At 40.2% G+C, this 25,109-nt stretch overlaps 1 protein-coding gene across 6 annotated transcripts in view; it reads left to right on the top strand.

Moving 5' to 3' along the window:
- The window catches only part of LOC122873236 (VPS10 domain-containing receptor SorCS1), a 200,291-nt gene that overhangs the window by 137,517 nt on the left and 37,665 nt on the right, over positions 1 to 25,109 (top strand). For all 6 annotated transcript variants that reach the window (XR_006377379.1, XR_006377380.1, XM_044189675.1 and 3 more), the window contains exons 5-11: positions 11,922 to 11,995; positions 14,646 to 14,710; positions 18,855 to 18,973; positions 19,169 to 19,258; positions 20,394 to 20,573; positions 21,686 to 21,832; positions 22,989 to 23,091. Coding sequence is in view for 4 of the 6 variants with exons in the window: in XM_044189675.1 (XP_044045610.1) it covers positions 11,922 to 11,995; positions 14,646 to 14,710; positions 18,855 to 18,973; positions 19,169 to 19,258; positions 20,394 to 20,573; positions 21,686 to 21,832; positions 22,989 to 23,091 (778 nt within the window). In the remaining 2 variants the exon portion in view is untranslated. The remainder of the gene's footprint in view (positions 1 to 11,921; positions 11,996 to 14,645; positions 14,711 to 18,854; positions 18,974 to 19,168; positions 19,259 to 20,393; positions 20,574 to 21,685; positions 21,833 to 22,988; positions 23,092 to 25,109) is intronic.

The following is a 25,109-nucleotide window of genomic DNA, read 5'->3' as shown; positions in this document are numbered from 1 at the left end:
TTTTTTTCCACAATTTAAATGTGGAGCCGTTCGTGACCGACAAATCACTACGGCTGTTGTACTGACCGTTCAGTACAAACCCATATACTCGACTTGACCTGACTCAGCTGATGCTGATAGAGCTCTCATACATACTTGTTGCCCTTGAGACTTCCCGTACATACCGAAGAGGCCGCATGGGGGCTTTGGGGCTTACCAGATTCGTTCATTTACCAGAGTCAGACAGTAGACTCAGGGCTTGTTTGCCTGTCAGCCTGTGAATACTATTCCTAGCTACCTGCGAACTTTGGCTAGACTCAATGCTGCAGTTTGATTGATAAACAACTTTTAGTGCCTGCTAGTCTTAATAATTGTTTTGCTTTTTGAGTTAAATACTTTTATCGTATCCAGGTAATTTCTCATTTCTTTCTGCTACTCTCATGATCCAACATACAAACGAGTTGATATATTGAAGTTTATTTACTAATGCACATGCAGCATCAACACAAATATCACAGTAAGTAAAGTAAAATGCTTTTACAATAAAATTTTCAATTCAATTTTATTTATATAGCGCCAATTCATAACAGAAGTTATCTCATTGCACATTTTCTGTAGAGCAGGTCTAGACCATACTCTTTATAATATTCTTCACAGAGACCCAACAATTCCCGCCATGAGCAAGCACTTGGCGACAGTGGCAAGGAAAAACTTCCTTTAAAGAGGCAGAAACCTCAAGCATAACTCAGACTCAGGGTGGGCAGCCATCTGCTGCTGCCCCTTGGGTTGAGAGATGGAGAGAGCAGGAGGAAAGAGAGCATACAGTTGCACAATGCAAATTCCACATATAATTTTAAAATAATAATAATGCAATGGAAGTGGTAATATTAATATTGATGAAAATAATAATAATGCGTACAGATGGAGAGGGAGGTGAGCAGCATAACTAAGGGAGGGTTCAGGACTCACCTGAGCCAGCCCTAACTATAAGCTTTATCAAAGAGGAAAATCTTAAGCCTACTCTTAAATGTGGAGATGATGTCTGCCTCCTGAACCCAAACTGGGATCAGGAGAGGAGCTTGATAGCTAGCTGAAGGCTCTGGCTCCCATTCTACTTTTGGAGACTCTAGGAACCACAAGCAACCCTGCATTCTGGGAGTGCAGTGTTCTAGTGGGGTTATAAGGTACAATGAGCTCTTTAAGATGTGATGGTGTCTGACCATTAAGAGCTTTGTAGGTGAGGAGAAGGATATTAAATTCTATTCTCTTTTACAGGGAGCCAATGCAGAGAAGCTAATATTGGAGAAATATTTTCTTAGTTCTTGTCAGTACACTTGCTGCAGCATTCTAGATCAACTAGAGATTCTTAAGGGACTTATTCGGGCAGCCTGATAATAAGGAATTGCAACAATCCAGCCTAGAAGTAACAAATGCATGGACTAGTTTTTCTGCATCATTTTGAGACAGAATGTGCCTGATTTTTGCAATGTTACGTAAGTGAAAAAAGGCAGTCCTTGAAGTTTGTTTTATGTGGCAGTTAAAGGACAAATCCTGAGGTTCCTTACGGTGGTGCTGGAGGCCAAGGCAATGCCATCTAGAGTAACTGTATCTTTAGACAATGAGGTGTTTGGGGCCAAGTACAATAACTTCAGTTTTGTCAGAGTTTAACATCAGAAAATTGCAGGTCATCCAGGTTTTTATGTCCTTAAGGCATGCTTGAAGTTTAGCTAACTGATTAGTTCCATCTGGCTTAATCAATAGATATAATTGGGTATCATCTGCCAGCAATGAAAGTTTATGGAGTGTTTCCTAATAATATTGCCTAAAGGAAGCATATATAAGGTAAATACAATTGGTCCAAGCACTGAACCTTGCAGAACTCAGTGACTAACTTTGGCGTGCGCTGAGGATTCCTCGTTAACATGTACAAACTGAGATCGATATATAGATCTGATAAATAGTATTTAAACCAGCTTAGTGTGGTTCCTTTAATGTCAATTAAGTGTTACATTTTCTGTAATAGGATGTGATGGTCAATGGTGTTGAATGCAGCAGTAAGATCTAACAAGACAAGTCCTTTGTCTGATGCAATTAGAAGGTAATTTGCATGATGCACTCTAAATCCTGACTGAAAATCCTCAAATAAACTATTGTTATGTAGAAAGTCACACAACTGATTGGCAATTGCTTTCTCAAGGATCTTAGAGAGAAAGTGAAGGTTAGATATAGGTCTATAGTTGGCTAAATCCCCTGGAGCAAGAGTGGGCTGTTTAAGAAGAGGTTTAATTAGAGCTACTTTAAAGGACTGTGGTACACTGCCTGTTAATAAAGACAGATTGATCATATCCAGTAAAGAAGTGCTAACTAAGGGTAAAACTTAAACTTTAAGCAGCCTATTTGGGATAGGGTCTAAGAGACAGGTTGATGGCTTAGATGAATTAATCGTTGAAGTTAGTTGGAGAAGGTCAATGGGAGAAAAGCAGTATAAGTATATATCAGGTTTTACAGCTGTTTCTATGGTTCCTGTCTTTAAGGATAAATCGTTGCCAGTTGAGGGCAGGACGTGATGAATTTTGTCTCTAATTATTAAAATTTTATCACTAAAGAATTTATTTTCCTCTATTAATGATGAGTAGTAGGCATTATGGACGGCTTTCCTATATGTTTTAAGACCAACTTGCCAGACTACACGAGATTCTTCCAGATTGGTGGAATGCCATTTGCTTTCAAGTTTTGGCGATGCTTGCTTTAATTTGTGGGTTTGGGGGTTATACTATGGAGCTAACCTTCTTTATTTTATTATCTTCTTTTTTAGAGGTGGAATAGACACTATCAGCAAGATGATCAATTTGGGAGGGACTGAAATTAGCATAGGAGTTCTCTGTTATATTGAGACATGGCATTGAATTAAATGCAGATGGAATCACTTCCTTTTATTTAGCTACAGCATCAGATAGATATCTAGTGTAGGAGTTTTTGAGTAATGGCATATAGTCCAGTAAAAGGAGTTCAAAAGTTATTCAATAATGGTCCAATAAAAAAGGATTCTATGAAAAGACTAATAAAATTGATCAATTTCAATGCCATATACCAGAACAAGGTTGAGGGTGTGGTTAAAACAGTGAGTAGGTTTATGTACACTCTGACAGAAGCCAATCGAATACGCAGTACTAAGGATATAATTATCAACATCCACATGAATATTTAAATCACCTACAATTATTACTTTATCTGTTTTAAGGACTTAACTTGATAAAAACTGTGAGAATTCAGATAAAAATTCTGAATGGTAAATGGCCTGTATTTGTATAGCGCCTTTCTAGTCTTCTGACCACTCATGCTACATATCACTTTCACCCCATTCATAAACTGATGGCAGGTGCCAACTGCACATCAGAACAAAGAAACTAACACAAACACACACACACACACACACACACACACACTTTGACCTGTGGGCTTGAGGAAACTGGGATCGAAACGCTGACCTTCCGACTGGTAGACGACCCGCTCTACCACCAAGCCACAGCTGCCCCAGTGTTTTCTTAATTGGGTGTGAAAGATTAAGAGCATAGCTTTCAAATGAGTTATAATTAGGTCTAGGGTTGATTAATAGGCTTGAGTCGAAGATGGCTGTATTAATATGATTGGGCGGATTGGATTCATTTAGGCTAACATATTCTTCATGACCCATCCAGGTTTCAGTAAGACAAAATAAGTCAATATGATCATCTGATATTAAATCGAGATCTGATGTTTAGGAGTCCACATTTAAGAGAATAAAGAGAAAACTGGCCTCCAACGCTAAAAAATAAACTACATGTGCCATTATCACTAAAGGAGGCAGAGGAATAGCTAAACAGGGAGAGAGAGAAGCTATTGCTAATTGCTAAGCTAAAGAACAGTAGCTAGCAAAACTGAATAGCGTGCAAACTGTGGGATTAGCGAGAAAGTCGCTAAAAGAAGGAGAGAGCTATGAGTGCTTGAGCAGAACTAGTGTATGTTTAAATGTATAACAGATAATTAGACACTGTGATTAAGAATCTAACAAAATTAACTGGGATGAGCCAAAACAACAAAAATACGCTACCAGTAACATATAAGCACTGGTGACCAGAAGTGAGACAATACGCTTACCGCAGCATGTCAGTACATCGTGAACAGTCACCAATGGGTGCAATTGTAATGTCTCTGATTGCATTTATTAGGAGCTTTATGTTGGCTACAGCTTAATACTGAAGCACACATTTCCACTTAGTATCAGCATATCATGCTAGTGTGTCCTGCACTTTTGACTTTCAACATGAAAACTCGAAAATACTCTCGAGCAAGTTTGATATATTTAGAGGTCCGTACCCGGGTATACTGAGGCAGCACAACACTCAAACTTCCCAGCACTGATCAAGATAGGGTCAAAACAAGTCATAAGTCAACAAATCATAATATACAACAAGGATATTCTGGGTTTTTTTTCTTCTTTTTTTTTGATTGGTGGAAGACAATCAACCCGTTCTCATTCCCAGGGCATCAAATGCAGATGTTTTTTCACGCCCCTCCGGCGCCCCCTTTAGCGTCTGTACAAGACGCTTTCAGAAACTACTTTAGCGTCTGTAGGAGTCTTTCAGAAACTACTTGGTTAGGTAGTAAGAAGTCACGTGACGTAAGTGACATAAGTCACTTGACTTCTAAGTCATGTATTGGTTACGTTTAGGCAACAAAACTACTTGGTTAGGTAGTAGGAAGTCATGTGACATGTAAGTCATGTGCCAAACATAAAACTTTCAATAACTCAATGTTAACTGTTGGTTTCACAAGGGACACAGTACCACATGTTGACCCATCCATTCAACTTTCTCGCTCTTAATGTTGCTCGTTATAGTGTCACCTGACATCCTTTAGGCTTTCTGGCAGCCCTGTGCGTCCCATACAAACGCTAAAGGGTACATTGTGCGTCTGTATACAATGCAGAAGGGCACAAAACTTCAGTTTTTGACGTCCTGGGAATGAGATCGGGGTGAGAAAAATGCATGAGCAGAAGTGAATATGATGAATCTTTGGATGTAAAAACCACTTGGCTTTCAAATAGTACAAGCGATACCAGTGTAGAGCAAGTATTCAAAATACTTTTTCCTCTATTTCTATGACATCAATCATTTAATTGTGTTCAATATATCTTTAAAGTACTGTGTATTTAATACACAATTCAAAGTAGGATATTGGGTCTATACTCAGGTCAGCTCCATGATCAGCGTTATTCTAAATCAAGTAGAAAAGTCTTCACAGACCTTGTAACAACTTTCTGTCAAATTTCTATGAACCTTTCATATAGACATTACATAAAAATGTCTTCAGGTGGTATTGAAGAAGTTACAGAGAGAGATGGAATAAGTTGAAGTTGAGCCAACCTAGACCTTTATTTTGGAAAAATCACGTCTGAATAGTATTAATGTGAACCTAATAGTTGAATTGTCCTCTTACAAATATCAGAAGCTTTTTGGTGCTCAGTGCAAAGGACACATGCTTTTTGAAGAAACATAGTTTGCTTTTTCCAAGTTAGACACACAGAGCAGGTTTGGTTATTAGCAAAAAATCTAAGATATTTATGAATATTAATATAATAATAACCAAACATGAAAAACAGTCTCAAAAGGTGGCTGTCCAGTTAGCAATGCAGATATTTAAAGTACTATCTTACATTAATAAGGTGGACAATGAAGGGTGAGTCTGAGCACTGTCTGTCACAACCAGCTGTTATTGCAACACATACACAAAATAACCACAGGCAACTGCTCTTTAGAAGTACAATAGAATTTATTTAACTTTAGCACTGATTAATAATAAATAACTTCAGCCAATAAACCACTATAATCTACTCTTAACACGATAAGCATACAACAATCAACAATCATGTAAAGTGTGGGCATATTTGTGTGTAGGTGTATGTGCGTGGGTGGGACAATAGAGAGGGGCAGCGAGGAAGATGGGAGGATGGGACCACGTGGGTGGTCATCACGCACAGATCCAAAATAGCGGGCAGGCCTGCAAAATTCAAACAGAGGGGAAGAGCCAAAAGGGAGGACACGCTCAATTTGTCCTCAAGATGGCATGTAACGTAGCTTGGCTAGGCTACCACGCTGTCTGGTTTGGTTGAGATGTACGTGTGTGTATGTGTGGGTTAGTAAAAGAGGAGATAGAGGGAAAGGCACACAGACCTGACGAAAGCAGACACTGACCTGCTCAACAGCAGTGGAAAGCATGCTTTCATTTCAGGTCCAATTCCTACACTGGGCCATGGAATTGGCTGTTTTAGCAGGATCCTCAGCCTTCATACCTGGCTCCAGTCTGTCTGCAGTACCCATGACATTGGTTTTATTCACAATTTGAACTTATTCTGGGATCGTTCTTCCTTTGCATGGAACGGTCTTCAACCAAACAAGTCAGGTAGACGCATGCTGGCAGCTAACCTGCAGCACGCTTCATGTAATTGACTATTTACATCACCTGTCTCCCCTCGCTCTTCTTCTTTTCCTTCTCTGCCCACCAAAAACAGCCATGCACCCTCTGCTGTCAATGTGGACTGGATCCTTCTAGCACTACTTTTAAAATTCCTGTGGTAATTTTGCATAGGTCCTTAATACGAAACAGACACAGCCGACAGCAATAATAATAATTTAATAAAGATCTGGGCCAGAATCCTACATCCAGTCTCAACTTTTCAGTTCTAATCTAGCACAGACTTTTTAAAATGTCTCTTCTCAATGTAAGATCCCTCTCTAACAAAATGTTTATTTTAGATGATTTTATCTCTTCTACTGATTTAGATTTCATGTTTTTAACTGAATCCTTGTTACATCCTGGTGATCACAGTCAGCTGGCTGAATTGTGCCCTCCAGATTATGACTGCTTTAGCCACCCTAGGGATTGTGGTCGTGGTGGTGGCCTTGTTACTGTCTATATGAAGCATTTAAAGTGTAACCTCATAGCTTGCAATGATTTTTCTTCCTTTGAAGTGCTCATGTTTAAAATTGGTGGCCCACTCCCGGTCATATTTGCTATTATTTATTGCCCCCCTTAACCAGCTGGCTCCTTCTTGTTGTAACTCCCTGAATTTTTATCCAGTCTTCCAGTCTTAAATTATGATAGAATTGTCCTTTGTGGTGATTTTAATATTCATGTTGAAGACTCTTCTAATGCCCTTGCTACTGATTTTTTTAAATATCACTAACTCTTTTAACTTTCAATAACATGTATCTAGCCAAACTCATTCCCGTGGCCACACTTTAGACCTAGTCTTTAGTCTGGGTCTGAGAATACCATCTGTGGAAATCAGGGTCTTGTTTGTATCTGATCCCCTATACATTGTTTCTAACTGTGAATTAGAGGCTGCTAGTACTGAATTATCCCGCTCAAAGTACACACGTGTCCTTAATGAGCAAAATGCCTCAAAATTTTGTACGCTGTTCAATTCTCCTGGCAATGTGTTTCCTGATTCCTCCAACACCAATGATTTGGTTGATTCTTTTAACTACCTGTGTTCTTCAACCTTAGATCCCATAGCTCATCTGAAAAATAGACCAAAATCAAAGACTAGAAAACAGCCATGGTTATGTATTCGAAGCTGTAAAAGGAAATGCAGAAGAGCAGAACGCAGATGGAACAAATCAGGTCTCCAGGTCCACTTTGTGGCTGTGAAATAGTTATTACTCTTTTATAATGGGATGGTGAAAGATGCAAGGCCATGCCATTTCTCTGCACTTATTTCTGCCCATCAGCACAACCCCAGATAACTATTTAAGACTGTGGATCAGTTAGTTAATCCAGCCTCTTCTTGTGCCTCTGCTGATTGTGATGCTGATTGTGAAATGTTTCTTTTGCACAATGTGGAGTTAATATGATCTGGTATCACCCCCAACCCTGCCTTTTTAGATGTGGATCACCCGCTCAAGGATTCTTTGAGAAATGTTTCTGCTGTTACTCTGCCTGAACTCACAGACATCATGTCTCTTATGAGAGAATCCTCCAGCCCTCTTGACATAATCCCTTCTAGGTTTTTATTGGAAGTTATGGATTGTATTGCATCTCATTTGCTATCTATTTTGAAGGGCCAAACTGCCTTGTATTCCAAGGTTCTCGAAAAAAATTGCTTCTAAGCAGCTTCTTGATGCTATGGAAAATAACAGTACCTTTGAAAAGTTCCAATCTGGTTTTCGTCAGCACCACAGCACTGAGACAGCCCTTCTCACTAATGACCTTTTAATGAATGCTGACGCAGGCATGTGTTCAATTCTTGTGCTGCTGGACTTAAGTGCTGCCTTTGACACTATTGATCAAGGCATTCTTCTAGAAAGACACTGGGCACTGGGTGGGCATATTTGGCACTGGTCATATCTAGACTGGTTCTCATCGTGTTTGTTCAATAGGAAGTTCTGTGTTTTCATTAATAACTTCATGTCATCATTTTCCCAAATCAATTATGGTGTGCTTCAAGGTTCAGTTCTGGGACCAATACTGTTCTCCTTATATATGTTCCCCTTGGGTGATGTCATCCACAGACATGGTATTTCTTTTCATTGTTATGCGGATGACACACAGTTGTACCTCCCTGTCAAGCCCACTGATTTTAGTATGTTGAGTTCTCTGCAGGACTGCCTGTCTGACATAGAAAATTGGATGTCGATACATTTTCTTCAGCTCAACTCAAATAAAACAGAAATCCTTGTTATTGGGCCCCAACATATCACTAAACAAATACTGCTATCTACTGGCTACCTGTCACAACATATCAAGACTGTCGCAAGAAATCTTGGTGTCCTTTTTGATAGCAATTTATGTTTTGAGCAACACCACACCACAATCACTAAGCTTGTCCAATCATGTTTTCATCACCTCATAAATATTGCAAAAATACGATCTATTTTAAATCTTAGTGAATTAACGGTCCAGGCTGACATACAGAGGGTTTCTCTACTCGTGACCCTTTGTAACCAATTGCAAATGTTTGTCTACCAGTTTTGACTGGTAGAAAAAGACTTTTTTTTTTCCTTCTTTAATTTGAATAATTTTAAAGCACTGAAGAGGTAAAATTGTCTAGTAATTTCAAAAATAGGAATATGTTTTTCTGCTTTTCCATCCAGTTAATCATCATACGACCCCCTCAAATATATCCTTTTACCTCTTCTGAGGGTCCCAGCCCTATAGGTTGGGAACCATAGCCCTACATAATGCGGTTAACACTGAAGATAAAGTTTTGTCCATAAAGTAAATCTAACAATAGTTATATATTTATTTTGACTAAAATAATTGCTGTTATTTATCTCATTGTGACTAACTGTAAGACAGAATCTGACAGTTTTTGACATATTTTGGGCCCATTGTGAAAGTTTTACTGAAACTGGCTGTGGCTCACTAACTGTATTTGTGCTGTGTATTCACTCCCTATATGTCAGGGCCGACTCGCTCACCCACCTGCTTTCTCACCCATGCCCTAACTCGCACGAATCGACTCCACCCCAAAACTGCTTCTCTTTCAATTTCCTCACCTCCTTTTGGCAGTGCTGCTGCATTTGTTGATTGAGAGACCTTTGGAGGTTGTAAAGGCTGCACCGACCGACCCCCCCCCGTCACTGTCACTTGCTTGGCTACATACTAACTTGCTGTGGAAGGATAATTAGTCAAAGTGATTTCCTGCACATAGCCCCCCTCCTCCCAGCCTCACCCTCTTTCACTTGCATCTGCTTAGCACAGCTTGGCATGGAAGTCATGGAAATCTCATCACCCAAGCCAGTTGTCTCTCCCTGTTTATACACATATCAAATGCAACCGTCACAGTGAACATATAGTTATCATATGCCCATTATGGAGCGATCCAGAGAAAGCGGACACAATGGAGGAAAATATATTATTTCACATAATGTCAGTGCCTCACTGTTTTTTTTTTTTACTGGCATTCTCATAGGTGTAAGAAAATTTAAAGTCTTTAGCTGATTTGTGTTTAAGCAAGAATAGGCGATCTATTAAAGTTAGCCGTAAATAAGAAGCAAATAAGAAATTCAAAGAATAAACAAAAATAAAAGATAATTATTGATTTGACAGCAGTGATAATCTGTATGGGATAAAGGATGGAGTGTTCTAATGGATGCTTTTTAAATGCAGGCCTACACTTCACCCTTCAGGATAGAGTAAATAAATACAATTAAAAGATAAATTAATATAAACAAACAGAGTCACATTTTTGTTATCCGCTAATAAATGATTGTTTACACATTATGCGTGGTTGCTCATGCTTAAAATGGAAAAAGTCCAGCTTGAAACAGTATAATAAGTTTTATGCCTCATTAAATTCCAGCTGTAAGCTATAGAGTAAACGGATTTGTCATTCTGCTTTGTCAGAGAATGCAGGTGTGTTTGGAGACAAAAGAACTTCAGTGAGTAAAACAGTGTGGTTGTTGATTTACTGAGCAACCAGCAGAATATTTAGGCAGAATGCAAACTTAGAATTGTTTATTTGGTGCACCATGACCGCAACGACCCCAGTTTACATCTGGCCATGGACCTTTGTTGCATGTCATTTCTGATGTCTCTCTCCCCTCATGTCTTGTTTGTGGTGCTCATACTGTATGTAGCATTGTAAATGACATTTAAAGCTGCATTATTCAGTTCTTGTTTGTTTTTTTTGTTTTTGGGCATAAGTTGGGCATAACTCCATAACAAGTTGCAAACATGTTAGAAATGTGTTACACATCCAGCAGACACAGAGCAACATTAGCATTCAGATGGAGACATTTTTGGCAAACTGACATACAGTGGTGTGAAAAGGCGTTTGCCCCCTTCCTGAAAAATAAGAAATCAGGAAGGAGGCAAACACTTTTTCACAACACTGTATATGAGAGTCCAATATTCACACTCTGCTTAGGTCTCCACCAACTCCTGAGAAAAATAACTAAGTTATTATACTTATTATATTATATTATATTATATTGAAATGGAGGTAGAAATCTCAGAGACAGATATGTGAGTTGGACAAATAAACCAAAACTAGCTGCCTGGCTAGAAACCTCTAGTAAGAAAATATTGAATCGATATTTTAATATTTTTTTGTCATTTGGGTGAACCAACCTTTTAATGTTGACTTAATTCATTAATTTAGTTAAAGAATTCAAGTTAAATTAGCTGAAACAGGGACCTCTGAAATCTCAATGGAATGATCATGGGAGCAAACCTGAACACTTGAGGGTTCTTATTTTTATGGTCACTTAGTTCCATTATAAAGATTTCACATGCATTCTCCACTCTTTCTGTGTAGCGTGGTAAAATCTCAACAATCCATTCATTTACTGACTAGTGAACAACGGCTGTATTGAGACCACCCGCCATGCTTCGGCTCCTCTTCTCTCCTCTCCTCATCATCCCATTCACAGGCTTGTTACAGCAAGGTGCATTTCTGTAGTACAAGAAAAGCTATGCCCTGCACGTCTTTCTTTATGGTTCCATTCTTAACTTGGTGTTCATTGTGTGTGTGTGTGTCAAACATTTCTATAAGGTTTCTGCAGTAGTGGGTAGTCGTGTGGGAAAGCACACAATGCTTGCATCCCTAAATTCCTTTATTCCTCTGCAGTGTTTGACTGATGTAAATTCTAAACTTATTCAGTGGATTCAAATGAAGAACTTGTACATACAGTGTGTGTGTGTGTGTGTGTGTGTGTGACACTGTGAGAGAGTTCATCTCCCATTCATCGTTACACTGCTACTGTTAAAAAGATCACTGAGGTACTAATTAAATCTATGTATGAAAACAAACCTAGAGAAAAATCCTGTGCAAATGCACATAATTTCAAGGGCAAACACAGCATTTGATTGTAGGATTGCTCGTGTCGTACAAAATGCTAAATTTGATCGATGGTATATGAATTAATACTCACTGGTGCCTGGTTGTCTTGCCACAGCTCTACAGCTCGGTGGAGTTTGGGAGGAGGTGGCAGCTGGTGCATGAGGGAGTGGCTCCCAATCGTTTCTACTGGTAAGTACAGAGATTTGGACATTGTTAAACAAGCTGTAGGCAATAAGAAATTATGAACTAGATCTAAAATCATCCATGAAACAGTATTGGTTTTTGTTCTATTCAGGTCAGGGCTGAATGAAAAAAATGTCTAATTGCAATTATATTATTAGTATATGTGTTATAAGCATTTTCCTAGAGATTATTTTCTCTAAATTCAACTCAAGGTCTGTACTGGTGACATACATAGTATTAAACATGGTAAAGCGCAAGCATATTTTAATGTATGTTGTTCCTACATGAAAATAATCGGATAACATTGTGCAGTTTCTTGTTGTTTCGGTCCTCACAGGATTCGTTTTTTCAAACCAGTCAGTTAGGAAAAAATGTTAACTTTTAAATAACCCTAGCTAATATTCTAGAGAAAAAGTTCCCAATTTAGCTCACATATAGGAAATGTTGCATAAGTGTTAGGCCTAATCTTGACAGTACTCAATATTTTTCAAAATGAATCATGATAGTAATTTGGGTTTTCAGGTTTAGTCGTTTCCAGATGTATAGGATTCATCCATAGTTCGGAAATCTCTAGAAAACCATTGAACACGTACTTCCTGGCCACATGAAAAAGTACAAAAATTCTAAAAATGTAAAGGATTGTCAGTTCTTCAACATATACATTTCATGCAGTTCTAGACTAATTCTAGTACTAGTTCTAGACTTGAACTCAAAGCCAAATGAAGAGAGTTTTGACATTGTAAATGTCCTGGACAGACTATGTCATTGCCTCTCCACAAAGTGAGGAGCAGATGAGCCAGGAAGGTTTTTAAGATTTCCATTATTCATGTGTCTGACATGCCTGATCTTCCTCTGTGGCAGACAGTTACATTATGTGACCGGCAATGTTCAGCTGTGGAGAGAGGCTTCAAAATCAGTTTTGTGTGCAGTCTGAGTATTGCTATCCTTTCAGATGAAATAAACTATTTGAAGATTGAAATAATCTAATGGTTCCCCTCAGCAAGGCTTTTTTAAGTCAAATTATGATATTATGCGCCTTCTATCTTGAATTGTTACATAGTCATTGTTTCAATTCTTTCAGATGAAGACTTACCCAAACTTTAACTGTTACATTTAACTTTGTTCCCTAGTCACCTTTTCCTCAGTTAAATGGTCTCACCACCAACACACAGGTGCTGTCCAACTCAATGGTATCTAGCATGTCTGGCCTCTATAAAGTAACTAACACGTAACAAAAAGCTTTCACCTCAACAAGCTGCGGCAGAACTGTCAGGGTAGTAACAAGCTGGGCAGCCAGGAGTGAAAGGAGCCTCGAGGGCTGATGCTGCAGAAGCTGTCAGAGTTCTATTTTGGGATGCAGACTGTGCGGTACGTGTGGTGGTAGCCCTGGGTAATGAGGCTGCAGAAGCAGCTTATGTCTGCTGTGCATGTGGCCACCAAATATGTAAAGAAGACGAGGAGTCGTATAAGCTCGTTTGCGATTTGGTCAACCTGGGCAGTTGCTCCGTCACACGGCACAGGTCAGTTGTGTGAGGTGCAAACTTGAACGAACAGCACTCGAAATTCCACCACATTCAGCCTTAATCAGTTTGTGAGCTTAGTGAGTGCAGCCGTGAAATGTTTGGCATATGACATTACAAATCTCTACAAAACATCTGGAGCTGCCTGTATGTGATATTTTTGCAAGGCAACAGCTCCATCACATGTCATACATCGAGTCTCTGAGACCACACAGCTGTCCAAAGTGGTGTCGTACATACACAGAGACACAACGGTAGGCCGGCAACGTGCAGAGCTTTGTCTTCCATCACAAAGTGGTGAAAACATACAAGTTTAAACAAGACATATAGCTCCACTAACACAAAGAGTTACTCTTTGCCTGCCTCACACTGTACTTTGGTACCTGAATGGATTATTCAGTGAAAATGGAAATGTGGTTTGGCTAAGTAGGCCATCCTATTCACAGATGTGTTTCATCTGGGAAATCACCAATACTACCAAAAAGTATAATGATTAGAAGCGATAGTGGTCTCTGACTGTCTCTCACTGTGTCTGCTTCTCAATCCCCTCACACAGACCTCCTTTATTTCTTTTTCCATTTATGTGTGTGCTACCTGTTGACACATTCTCTCTTTCTCTCCCCCGTCTCTCTCCACCTCCCCGTTCTCTCTCCCTCCATGTGTGTGCTGCCTTTGCTTCTCCTCTGATGCCCCAGTCTTTTTAATACATATTTAATGCCGTAATGATTATATGCTATTCTATCTGCAGGCATCCCTACTGTAGTGAGAAAATCAATGGCTTTTCCTCTCCTAATGATGTCAGGAAACGTCTTCCTCCATCTTTCTCGGTGAAAAAAGGACCTTCTGGGGGGTTCTAAACATTTAGATCACAGAGTAAACCTGAGGTCCTTTTTCCTTACACTTTAAACTGCCATCCACACTGAAGACAAAGACACTGTAATTCCTGCAGCCAATTCCTGCTGATGTTTACCACCACTGTCATAGCGCTTGACTTAACCTCTCTGTAATTATAATTTTGTCTGACTTTGCAGCATGCGATCTCTCAGGTCAGACAGCAGCTAGCAGTAGTAGGTGGCATCTGCCCGAGGGCAAAAGACCAATGTGATGTTCCTGAAACACATTTGTCTGCCTTTCAGGTCGAAAATGGGTTTGGACAAAGAGCCAGGCTTAATTCACCTGGAAACCAGTATCTCTGAAGGACGTGAGTAATTGAATTCTGAGTTCAGTGCTCCATTTTCTTGTGTCTTTGTACTGTATCGTGAGCATTGTGCGAAAGTAGAGAGGAATTTGGAGTTGTGTGGACAATTCTGCTGAAGGGTAATGCAAAGGGACAGCGGAAATGGCGGAGTTTGGGGACACACGATGACAATGGAGAGAAAAGTAATGCATATATTAGAATGCTTTTAAAAGCAAGTGATTTAGCTCAGTGGTGCTCTCGCAGGTATAGAGAAAATCACTCATACTCCTGAATGACAATGAACACTGGGATATTGTGGGTTGATATATAGTATTTGACTTACATTGCTTAATGAGTCTCATTTCAGAATTCAATTTTTCCCACAATTTCTTCATTTTAATACTATCATCTGTCCAAGCAATTCAAAACTTACATTTTCAAGTATTTATCTTATAATAAAATATTTGCAATCAATATAATAAACTTGATGAAATAATATTTTAAAGGGGAAGTCTACTGATTTTACACATGAAGGTCAATTTCTAGTCATGGGGAGTGCTACTCACTTAGCATTACCATGGCAACGGCTGCACATGTTGATGCGGCTGCAAGTAACTCCCTCAAACTTCGCTACATTTTTGTTTTAATTTGTTATTTTCTCGCCTTCATTACTGAAGCACATATTACTTATGACAGTAACACACCCATCAACATCGGTAAAGCAAGTGCAGGGATTGGATTAAGTGCAGTGGACCTTGAGACGATCACTGCTCACGTCATCTCCCGTCCTGACAACCAGACCAGACGGGCCAAACGTCACCACAAGCGGTGTGACCGAATCAGGAAGAGGGGAAAGAGAACCGGGTTAAGAGCTAAGCTAACCCAGGTCGGACCGAAGGCTATTCCACTACCCAGTCTACTCCTGGCTAATGTACTGTCGCAGGAAAATAAAATGGATGAGATAAGACTCAGGCTAACTCAGCAACGGGAAATCAGAGTCTGCTGTGCCCTCATCTTTACTGAGACCTGGCTGCATCACAACATCCCGGATGAAGCTATCGCACTCAAGCTTGTTCCGTGCTGACATAACACAAGACTCCAGTAAGACAAGAGGAGGCGATCTCTGTGTTTACATCAATGATGCTTGGTGCTCAAAGGCAGTTAAAGTGGATGGACATTGTTCCTCAGATGTGGAATTTTTATTGTTAAGATGTCGACCATATTATATGCCCAGAGAGTTCACCAGTGTTTTTGTTGCTGCTGTTTACATTCCTCCAGATGCAAATTCAAAAAATGCACTACAGGAACTGTATGAGGTCATAGGACAAAACAACCAGATGGTATTTTTATTATAGCTGGTGATTTAAATCAAACAGACCTTAGAACTGTTTTACCTAAATTCCACCAGCATGTCCACATCCCGTACACAAACATTTCTGGCAGCTACTGCAGCTACAGTGAGGGCTCTACTCAGAGACAAAAAAGCTGCTTTTCGGTCAGGAGACAAGGAAGCATACAACACCACCAGAGCAAGACTGAAAGCTGGCATCAATAATAATAATAATAATAATAATAATAAAACTTTATTTATAGAGCACTTATCAAAACAAAGTACAAAGTGCTTCACAAAAAGAGAAATAAAATTCCACAGTGAATGATAAAATATAAATGAAATAAAATACATAAAAGCAATAAAATAAACAGACAGAGACGTAAATGAAGACACTGACTCAGACAACCTAATTTCTTTGGGCAAGTTGTTTTAGGGCCTCGGGGCTCTGATGGCCAAAGCTCTGTCCCCCTTAGTTTTCACCCTGGACTCAGGAAGAGACAGGAGACCCCTGCCCGAAGATCTCAAACTACGTGAAGGTTCATAAGGGATTAAAAGTCTAAAATATAATCTGGTGCCAGGCCATGAAGAGCCTTAAAAGTAATCAACAAGATCTTAAAATCAATCCTAAAACAAACAGGGAGCCAATGTAAAGAGGCTAAAACAGGTGTTATGTGGTCGAACCTCTTGGTCCTGGTTAAAAGCCTAGCAGCTGAGTTCTGTACAGTCTGCAGTCGTTTCAAAGTTTTTTGATTAAGACAAGTGAACAGACTGTGTGGTGTGAGGAGATAAAAGCATGCACAACAGTTTCCGCATCACTAAGATTTAAAATAGATCATCAAGGAGGCGAAGCTGAGACATCAGGAGAGAGACCTCAACACCAACAACACCAAAGGTATGTGGCAGGTGATTAAAAACATCACCGGCTACAAAAGCAGGAGCACCGCCATCATCAAAGACTAGGGTCTAGACCTGCTCTATAGGAAAAGTGCAATGAGATAACTTCTGTTATGAATTGGCGCTATATAAATAAAATTGAATTGAATTGAATTGAATCATGTGTGAGCCCATGTTACCAGATGAGCTAAACACATTTTATGCTCGTTTTGATCTCCCCAACAAAGAGCCAGCTGTAAAGTCTACTCCGCCTTCAAAAGACAGGCCATTGTCAGCATCCACAGTGGCCCCCGACATGGAGACAACTCTGTTGTGAAGTCTGTGGATGACACCACCGTCATCGGCCACATTATAAACAACGATGAGGAAATCAACAATCTTGCAGATTGGTGCACAGAGAAAAACCTACTGCTCAACTTCAGCAAAACCAAGCTGATTGTTGATTTTAGGAAAAAGGAGGCAAAGACACACACCCCTGTCTACATCAGGCGAGCTGAGGTGGAGCAGGTAAATAGTTTTAGGTTCCTGGGAATCAGCATCACAGAGAACCTGACATGGTCTTCTCACATCTCCATCCTGGTCAAGAAAGCGCAGAAATGGCTGTATTTCTTAAGGAAACTTTCCCATGCCAAGTTCTTATTAACGTTTACAGAGGAGCATTAGAAAGCATCCTGACTGGAAACATCTCAAACTGGCATGGGATGTGCACGGCCCAGGACAGGAGGGCTCTGCAGCGGGTGATCAAAACCGCCCAGAACATCATTGGTACCAACCCTGCCAAGCATCAGTGATATGGTAGAGGTGAGGTGGCTGCGCAGAGCCCAAAGGATACTAAGGGACAGTACCCACCCCAGCCACAGCCTGTTCACCCTGCTGCCATCTGGCAAGAGTTGTCGTGCCACCAGACTACAGAGCAGCTTCTTCCCTCAGGCTGTGAGACTCATTCATCCTCAGTACTCCACCATGTAAAATAGTTTAAATTTTTTTGACTTATTACTTCTATGACTTATTATTTATTCACATATCTACTGTATATATATATATATATATATATTATTTTTACTAGCATAAAGGGAACTATAAAAAAATCATTATACAACCCTGTGTTGTAAAATGATCAATAAATCTATCTTGTATCTACTCACCCTGTAAAAACAGTCGGATAATGTCCCCTGATGACGTCATCAGGGGACAGCACGGTTATCTTGATTTGGGGTATAAGATTATTATAACAGAAAGCCAGCATTACAACCTAAGGGAATGGAGTTTGAAAGACCAGACAGGGTGTTCACCAGACAGGGGGTGTCTAAAAACAAGACTGTATTGGATGCATTATTATTATTATAATGGGAAAATGAAGGATCCAATGTTTTTAAAGCGTGACCCATACAGGGACTGAAAGTCAGGATATCTCACCTCTGCTACTTAAATTTTTACCATTTTTTAAAAAGCTGTCACTAGCAACACAAAATTGTTGGAGTACCCCTTTAATACTTAATAAATACTGTATTCTTTCCCTCTCACTTAGGTTTCAAAAGCCTTCAAAGTATCAGTGAGACCTTTCTGTCAGAACACTCTCTTTGAGGCCAACACAATACAGAAAAACCAATCATACAACCACACATAGCAAACATTAGTCGTGTCAGATGTCACACAGCCACAGACTGCCGTGTGTGTGAAAGAATCCGACACATATTTGGCAAAGGCTAACATACGGAGACAGGCTTTCTCCCAGCGCTGCAATTGAAGGCAAAAAAAGCAATTGGCCTCTCTGGTCATCCATAACACTCCCCCCCCGGGCTCCTCCCTGTATGTAGGAATGTCGGAAGCTAAAAGAAGCTGCTTGGCTCTGGGTGAAGGCTGCCTTTCTTCACTGGCTAATACCATCGCTGATGCCATGGCTTGACGTGTGTGTGTCTTTGTGTGTGTGTGTGGGAGCAGAGTCGCTGTATGTCACCTGCAAGCTGCAGAACTGCACAGATGCCAACAAGGGCAAACCATTCCCCGGATACATTGACCCCAATTCTCTGGTGGTGCAAGATGAGTATGTGTTTGTCCAGGTAGGTAATTGTCCAGTTTGCTTAGTGAAAAACATTAGAGCAGTGTATGTGGCAGAAAGTGTGAGGATTTTGTAGGACATTTTTCAAGGTCATTCTTAGAGAGGTGCAGCTTTATGTGTCCCTGCGATGATGAAAAATGCTGTTTTTTCTATGTGTCTCCATGATGTTTTCACTCAACGGTTTCATCACCATAAGGTATCAACCACGGGGAGGCCAATCTACTATGTGTCTGCTAAAAGAGATGTCTTTACACCCATGAAGCTGCCCAAGTACACCCTGCCGAAGGTAACAAATACACCTCCTGATTAAAATGAAATGAACATGAACAGATGCTCATGAGATCTTGATGATTAACAAATAATAAATTGATCATTGGTAAGAGTCCACAAATTATTGTGGGATATAAGAATATATAAGACAAATTTCAAATTTAGTTGCAGTTTAGTACTACACATGGTTGAAGTTTTCTGCATTCAAAGGCACATAATATGCTTCTCCAGCTTGATTTCGTATGTGGGCTAAATTTGCAGTAAAGTACCAGTTTATCGCTGGCTCTGTGTGACACTCTCCTTGTAATTTATGAGCAAATCAAGGCCAAAAGTAACTCTCGCAGTGTTTCCACAATTGTTATTCCGTGCTGCTCCGGGTGCGCCTGGCCTTTCTTGTTATGTCTCCATTGACAATTAAAGGCAATTAAACATGTTTTATTCAATCAAGCCCTAGGCGCCCCTGTTGCTGAAGGCTCACTGCAAGGTGTTATTGGCACAGTCAGAGGTAGATGAAGCACACAACCAAACAACATGGCCTCAGTTGCGTAATCTCTGGCCCATAAGCCTGACATAGTGTTAATATTTGTAGTATACTTTTAGTTAAAATATGTGAAGACGTAAGATGAAGCAACTCTGATTATTGGATATGATTAAACCAAGCAGGAATGTAAGAACAGTATACAATCTAAAAGTATGTACTGTATATTTCTCATTGAGGCATAAGAAATCATGTTTTTGATTATAAGGAGCAAATTAAAGCTTTCACAAATGTCAGCTATAAATAAGAGTGTATTCAGGTAAGCTGTTTATTCCATTCCAATTTCAGAATAAATGAATGTAAATGTTAAGAAATTACTTTCTACTTTTGAAGAGGTGTATTCAAAGAGCATATTTAAAATAGGTTTTTGCCTTTTATTCAAAATATCAATGCATATTATTTAAAAAAAATACAATTCACTATAGCATTAAATACACCATATTTGACAATGTATTACCAAAAAATAAACATTCTGCTCAGTTTTTCGTTATAACAAGAACATTTCTCATTTTAATGAGCTTCTTTTCATGATATAACAAGATATCTTTTTATGTTATAATGGCACATTTGTCATTGTAATCCCATACTGGTGTTACCTTTGCCTCTTTGCCAGGACCTGCACGTGATCAGCACGGATGAAAACCGTGTGGTTGCAGCTGTACAGGAGTGGAACCAGAACGAAACCTACAACCTGTACGTGTCGGACACGTCGGGGGTCTACTACACCCTTGCTCTGGAGAACGTGGTCAGCAGCATGGGCCCCGAGGGCAACGTCATGGTCGACCTCTATGAGGTAAACAAAAATTGACCTGGTAGCAAATGATGATATGAAATCTGTGCTTCAAGTAGCAAAGTCTCATGCGGTGCTGGAAGTACATTGACTCTGCTTTAGTTTTGGATTGGTATGCTGTACATGAGGCCTATTCTCCCCCAAGTCTGCAGCATTCATTTTGGCCAATTTCTTCTTTTAAATAACAGTATCAAATACAGGCCTTCTTGATGAGTTCCCAGCCCGCAAGTTTATTATGAACACTGATCAATATTTTAGAGCTAGAAGGCAGAGATGATGAAATGTACTTGTTTTGTCATTTGGAAAAGAACCCTGCTACTGTCTTCAGAGCACACTGTGTGAAAAGGAAGCAGTTTCAAAGTGCTGACATCAACAAAGGCGAGAAGGGATTGTGCCAGGGATATAGATTTTTGGGATGCTGAGATTATTTCTTTCTTTGATGAATAACTGCAGATATTACTTCACAAAATGCACCTAATCCAAAAAGAAAAAAAATGTGTTCGGCTAATGTTGAGGCTCTGTAACGGGAAGGTATGCAGGTATGATTTTAATGACGTATCAGCACCAAATGTAGAAATGTAAAACTATCACTGAATCAAATATTTAAGCTGCTGCTGATGCTGCTGATGTCTTGCTGCGGCCTCGGTGATAGAATCAAATCCACTGTCTTGATTGGGGTCGCCACCCAAAACATAAGATATGCTAAATCTCTCCTCCAAGGAGATTGAAGCATCTGTCAATTACTAAAGTGGAGTTTCATTGCCTGATGCGACTGACACTGCTCAGTTCAGTATCCATGAGCTATTCCTAGGGGCCTCCTACAAGGAGTCAGATTCATTTAAGACACACATTGATTACTCAAAACGTCCCCAGACAGTCTATCATTTCCGACTCGTGGTTTGTGGCTGTATTTGGTTTTGTTTGGAATACAGAGGAGGTAAGTGTGCGTGGCTGCATCACCACAGGGCATGTGATTTGCTTTGCAGTGCATTGCATTATTTTTCTGCAACGTGACTCGTCGATGTGGAAATGCCTAATATCTTTACTGTAGAACATGTGAAGTCTGCCTCTGTTTTCATTTGGAGCTATGAGCTGTTCTCTTTCTAATTTCCCAGGTAGCGGGAATAAAGGGGATGTTCCTAGCCAACCAAAAGGCGGATAACCAAGTGAAGACGCACATCACCTACAACAGAGGCAGAGACTGGAGGTTACTGCAGGCCCCGAGCAAAGACCTGAGGGGCAACAGCATCCATTGTGTGCTAGTGAGTGTCTGCATATCTGCGAGCGTGCACACATGTTTATGTGTGCGCTTCCATCAAAGGGAGGCCTTGACAGGAGTTGACTGATCCCAGCAGCAATGAGAGGCCGAGCTCAGAAAGAGCAGCGCCCGTCAAAGCTGAGTGCTCTGAGGCTGCTGTGCTGAAAGGTCAGCCATTTTGATTCAGTCCAATAAGCTGACCTCCCATTTAAGAAACACAGAGAGAAAGAATTGTCAGACAAAAAAGCAGATGCGTCTTTTTTTATCTGTCTTTCTTTATGAAAGCCTCTGAAAGTTGGGTGCTTCTCATAGTCTAGTTAAGTTGAGTTTTCACGCAAAAGCCAAAGTTGGAAATTTAAGTGTGTCTTTTTAACTACAGATGTGGTGTTTGTCGACGAAGCAGACCTATGGCGATTAATTAGTCTAAAAACCTGCATACATAAAAACCAGGAGCGTGCACGTGATACGAGCACAGAAGAGTATCCGTGCGCATCCTTTTCCGCTCGTCTGCTCGCAGTGCCGAAATGCTCCCTCGCGAGGATGGTTTTCCGCTTGCAGATATTGCTCTCTGCACGCTTATCACGTGCACGCTCCTGGTTTTTATGTGCGCAGGTTTTGAGACAAATTAAAAGCCATACACATCCACTTCAATCACCCTCTTCTAATGTGTGCGTAAATGAAAAAGTAGGCAGACTAAGGTGACAGTGTAGATTTGATGGTTTGTGTCACTGCTACATACTTTAGCACATCATCTGCAAGGAGCATTAGCACATCTTCTGTTAACATAACTTTATATAAAAATGAATCACCCTGTTTTGATAAACCAATTAGCAATTCTGTGGCATGCCTCGGCTTCTACCCATATTATACAGTCATTTGTCAGGAAATGTCAGCGTTTTAATAAACCTCTAAACAGCCCGTCACAACATGGCCTGCACCACTGGCATTTTGCTGGGTCGTAATGAGAATTGTGTCGGTAAAGGTTAACCCAATCAAAATTAATGGTGAGACCAGCCAATGGGGAAATGGTGTTTGTGATAAAACTTATGACTTGGGAGGGTTGTGCATCCAAGTAGATCAGCCGTTTTATTCAGAAGCGTCTTCTGAAGGTTTTTAGTGACTGTTTGCTGATAATTGAGTTTGTGATTTCTTTTCTGCAGCCATACTGTTCATTACATCTCCATCTTCATGTGTCTGCAAATCCCTACACATCTGGAAACATAGCCAGCAGGGACTCAGCGCCGGGGATCATTGTCGCATCAGGTGGGTGAGAGAGAATCTCCTTTGAGTGACATGTTGTTTCTCTTTTCTTTTTCTTCTTGGAGTTCTGAGGGGTTTTCTTTAAAAAACAAAGCCGCTGTTGAAACCCCTTCTGACCTTTTTGTTTTATATATTACAAAGTTATTAATAAGTAAACTCTTTGTATTTTTTGGCTGATAGAATGGAACCTCTACTGGGTGCTCACGGGATTAAAGCAGATTTGCATCTGCAAAAATTACACATATTGCAGAAATCAAGTCAAACTCTAAAAGAATGTTAAGAGAATACATCCAATTGAGATGGTGAAATGAATTCTGTATTGCATGGTTTGCTTAAATTTCTTCCAGCACAATATGACACGAAAAGACCCATTTGGTTTTCTCCAAGTCGTTTTTTTATTGGCCATGGCATTCACAATCGAGTAGTTTATCTCCTTTTTTTTTTTTTAGTTTCTCTTCCCCATCTATGGAAGCATTAGATAGTGTTATGCTAACTCGAAGAGACAAAGACCAAAAAAATCACTTACACAAACAAGGCCAAAAGAAATGTGCCTCGTTCAGAAATCTTGGCACTCAACGTTTCAGTGCAGTGATGTTTCCAATATGGCTCTTTCAGCTCTGAACGCTGCGTTCTTCTATGCAATTGCATTTGGCTGTTTTTGCTCTTTACTTCTGTTTTCAATCGCTTGTCCCTGTTCAGCATCAGTATATGACTCCCATAGGCATCTGACAACACGCATGTGTCACCTCACCTTTGAACAGGGACAAATGACAGAACAGAAAGCCAGAGCACCAGAAACTATATGATCTTCATGTTTTAGCCCTCAGAGAATCATTGTTCCTGAGAACACAGGAGAGAAAGCAAAGACTCTCACTGACTCAGTGGGGGGAAAACAAAAAAATGGAGGAATATGAGATCAGCAGCCCCCCAGATAAATTCACACCTCAGTGATATTTACTCCCGCATGGACCAGCACTGTCAATAACACATCAGCACACGCCTCAGGTGTCTGGAGAAGGCCAAGCTTACGCTAAAAGTATTGGTGTCTTGACCTTTGTGAAACATTGTGAATTAAACGGGTTACAGGGATGTGGAAATAGAACAATCGACTGATTTTGTTTGATCTGTCATTATTCAAGATACAAAAGTGACGGGAAATGACAGAGAGACGGAAGATCTGTTTTTTTTTTTTTTTAATTAGCTTGTAAAATAACCAACACCTCTCAGTCTAATAGTTGGTTTACCTCCCACTTGAGAATGAATGCACAGCTTTAAGAGAAAATTCAGTTCTGGGCCTAATTTTGATTTTGAAATTTATACAACACAAGGTTGTACAACGTAATTAAGTTAGTAGCCTCTTCATGCCACATGATATATATATATATATATATGTGTGTGTATTTACATATATACATACACGTATACAACCAGGAAATAAATCAGTGCATTTTTTTATTTGCGTCTCGGGGAACACAGCAGCAACAAGATAATGAAGATAATACGGTTATTATCTTCACATAAAATGTTCGAACTCTGGAAACGGTGTCCATCCACTTTGACTGCGCTTTAGCACCAAGCATCATCGATGTAAACAGAGTCTGCCTCCCCTCATCCCGCCGGAGTCTTGCACTCCTTCAGCTTGGAACACGGTCCACCAGTTGAGTGCTTGATCCAGAATGTTGATGAAGCAGATCTCTGCAAAGATGTGGGCACAACAGTGCCTGAATTCACGTTGCTAGGCCAGCCTGAATGCCATTTCGTCGAGTCCAGACATTAGCCAGGAGCAGCCTTAAATCCAATCTGGGCCAGCTTGGCTCCTATCCCGGCTCTTCCTGTCCTCTGGGGGTGATCACGCAGCAGCCCCCGTGGTGTCTGGTCCGGTTGATCTGCCTGGGTGGATCTTCTCAAGGTCCGCTGCTCTTTAATCCGAACCCAGGCTTCCTTTTCCGATCAATAGGTAATACGTGTTTCAGCAATAAAGCCGGAAAAAAACAAGATAAAAACAGCAATCTAGTGGAGTT

This window comes from Siniperca chuatsi, linkage group LG3 (genome assembly GCF_020085105.1).
Source record: "Siniperca chuatsi isolate FFG_IHB_CAS linkage group LG3, ASM2008510v1, whole genome shotgun sequence".
Taxonomy (NCBI): Eukaryota; Metazoa; Chordata; class Actinopteri; order Centrarchiformes; family Sinipercidae; genus Siniperca; species Siniperca chuatsi.
The sequence above is the reverse complement of the archived record's forward strand: the minus strand, read 5'-3'. Positions and strand labels throughout refer to the sequence as shown.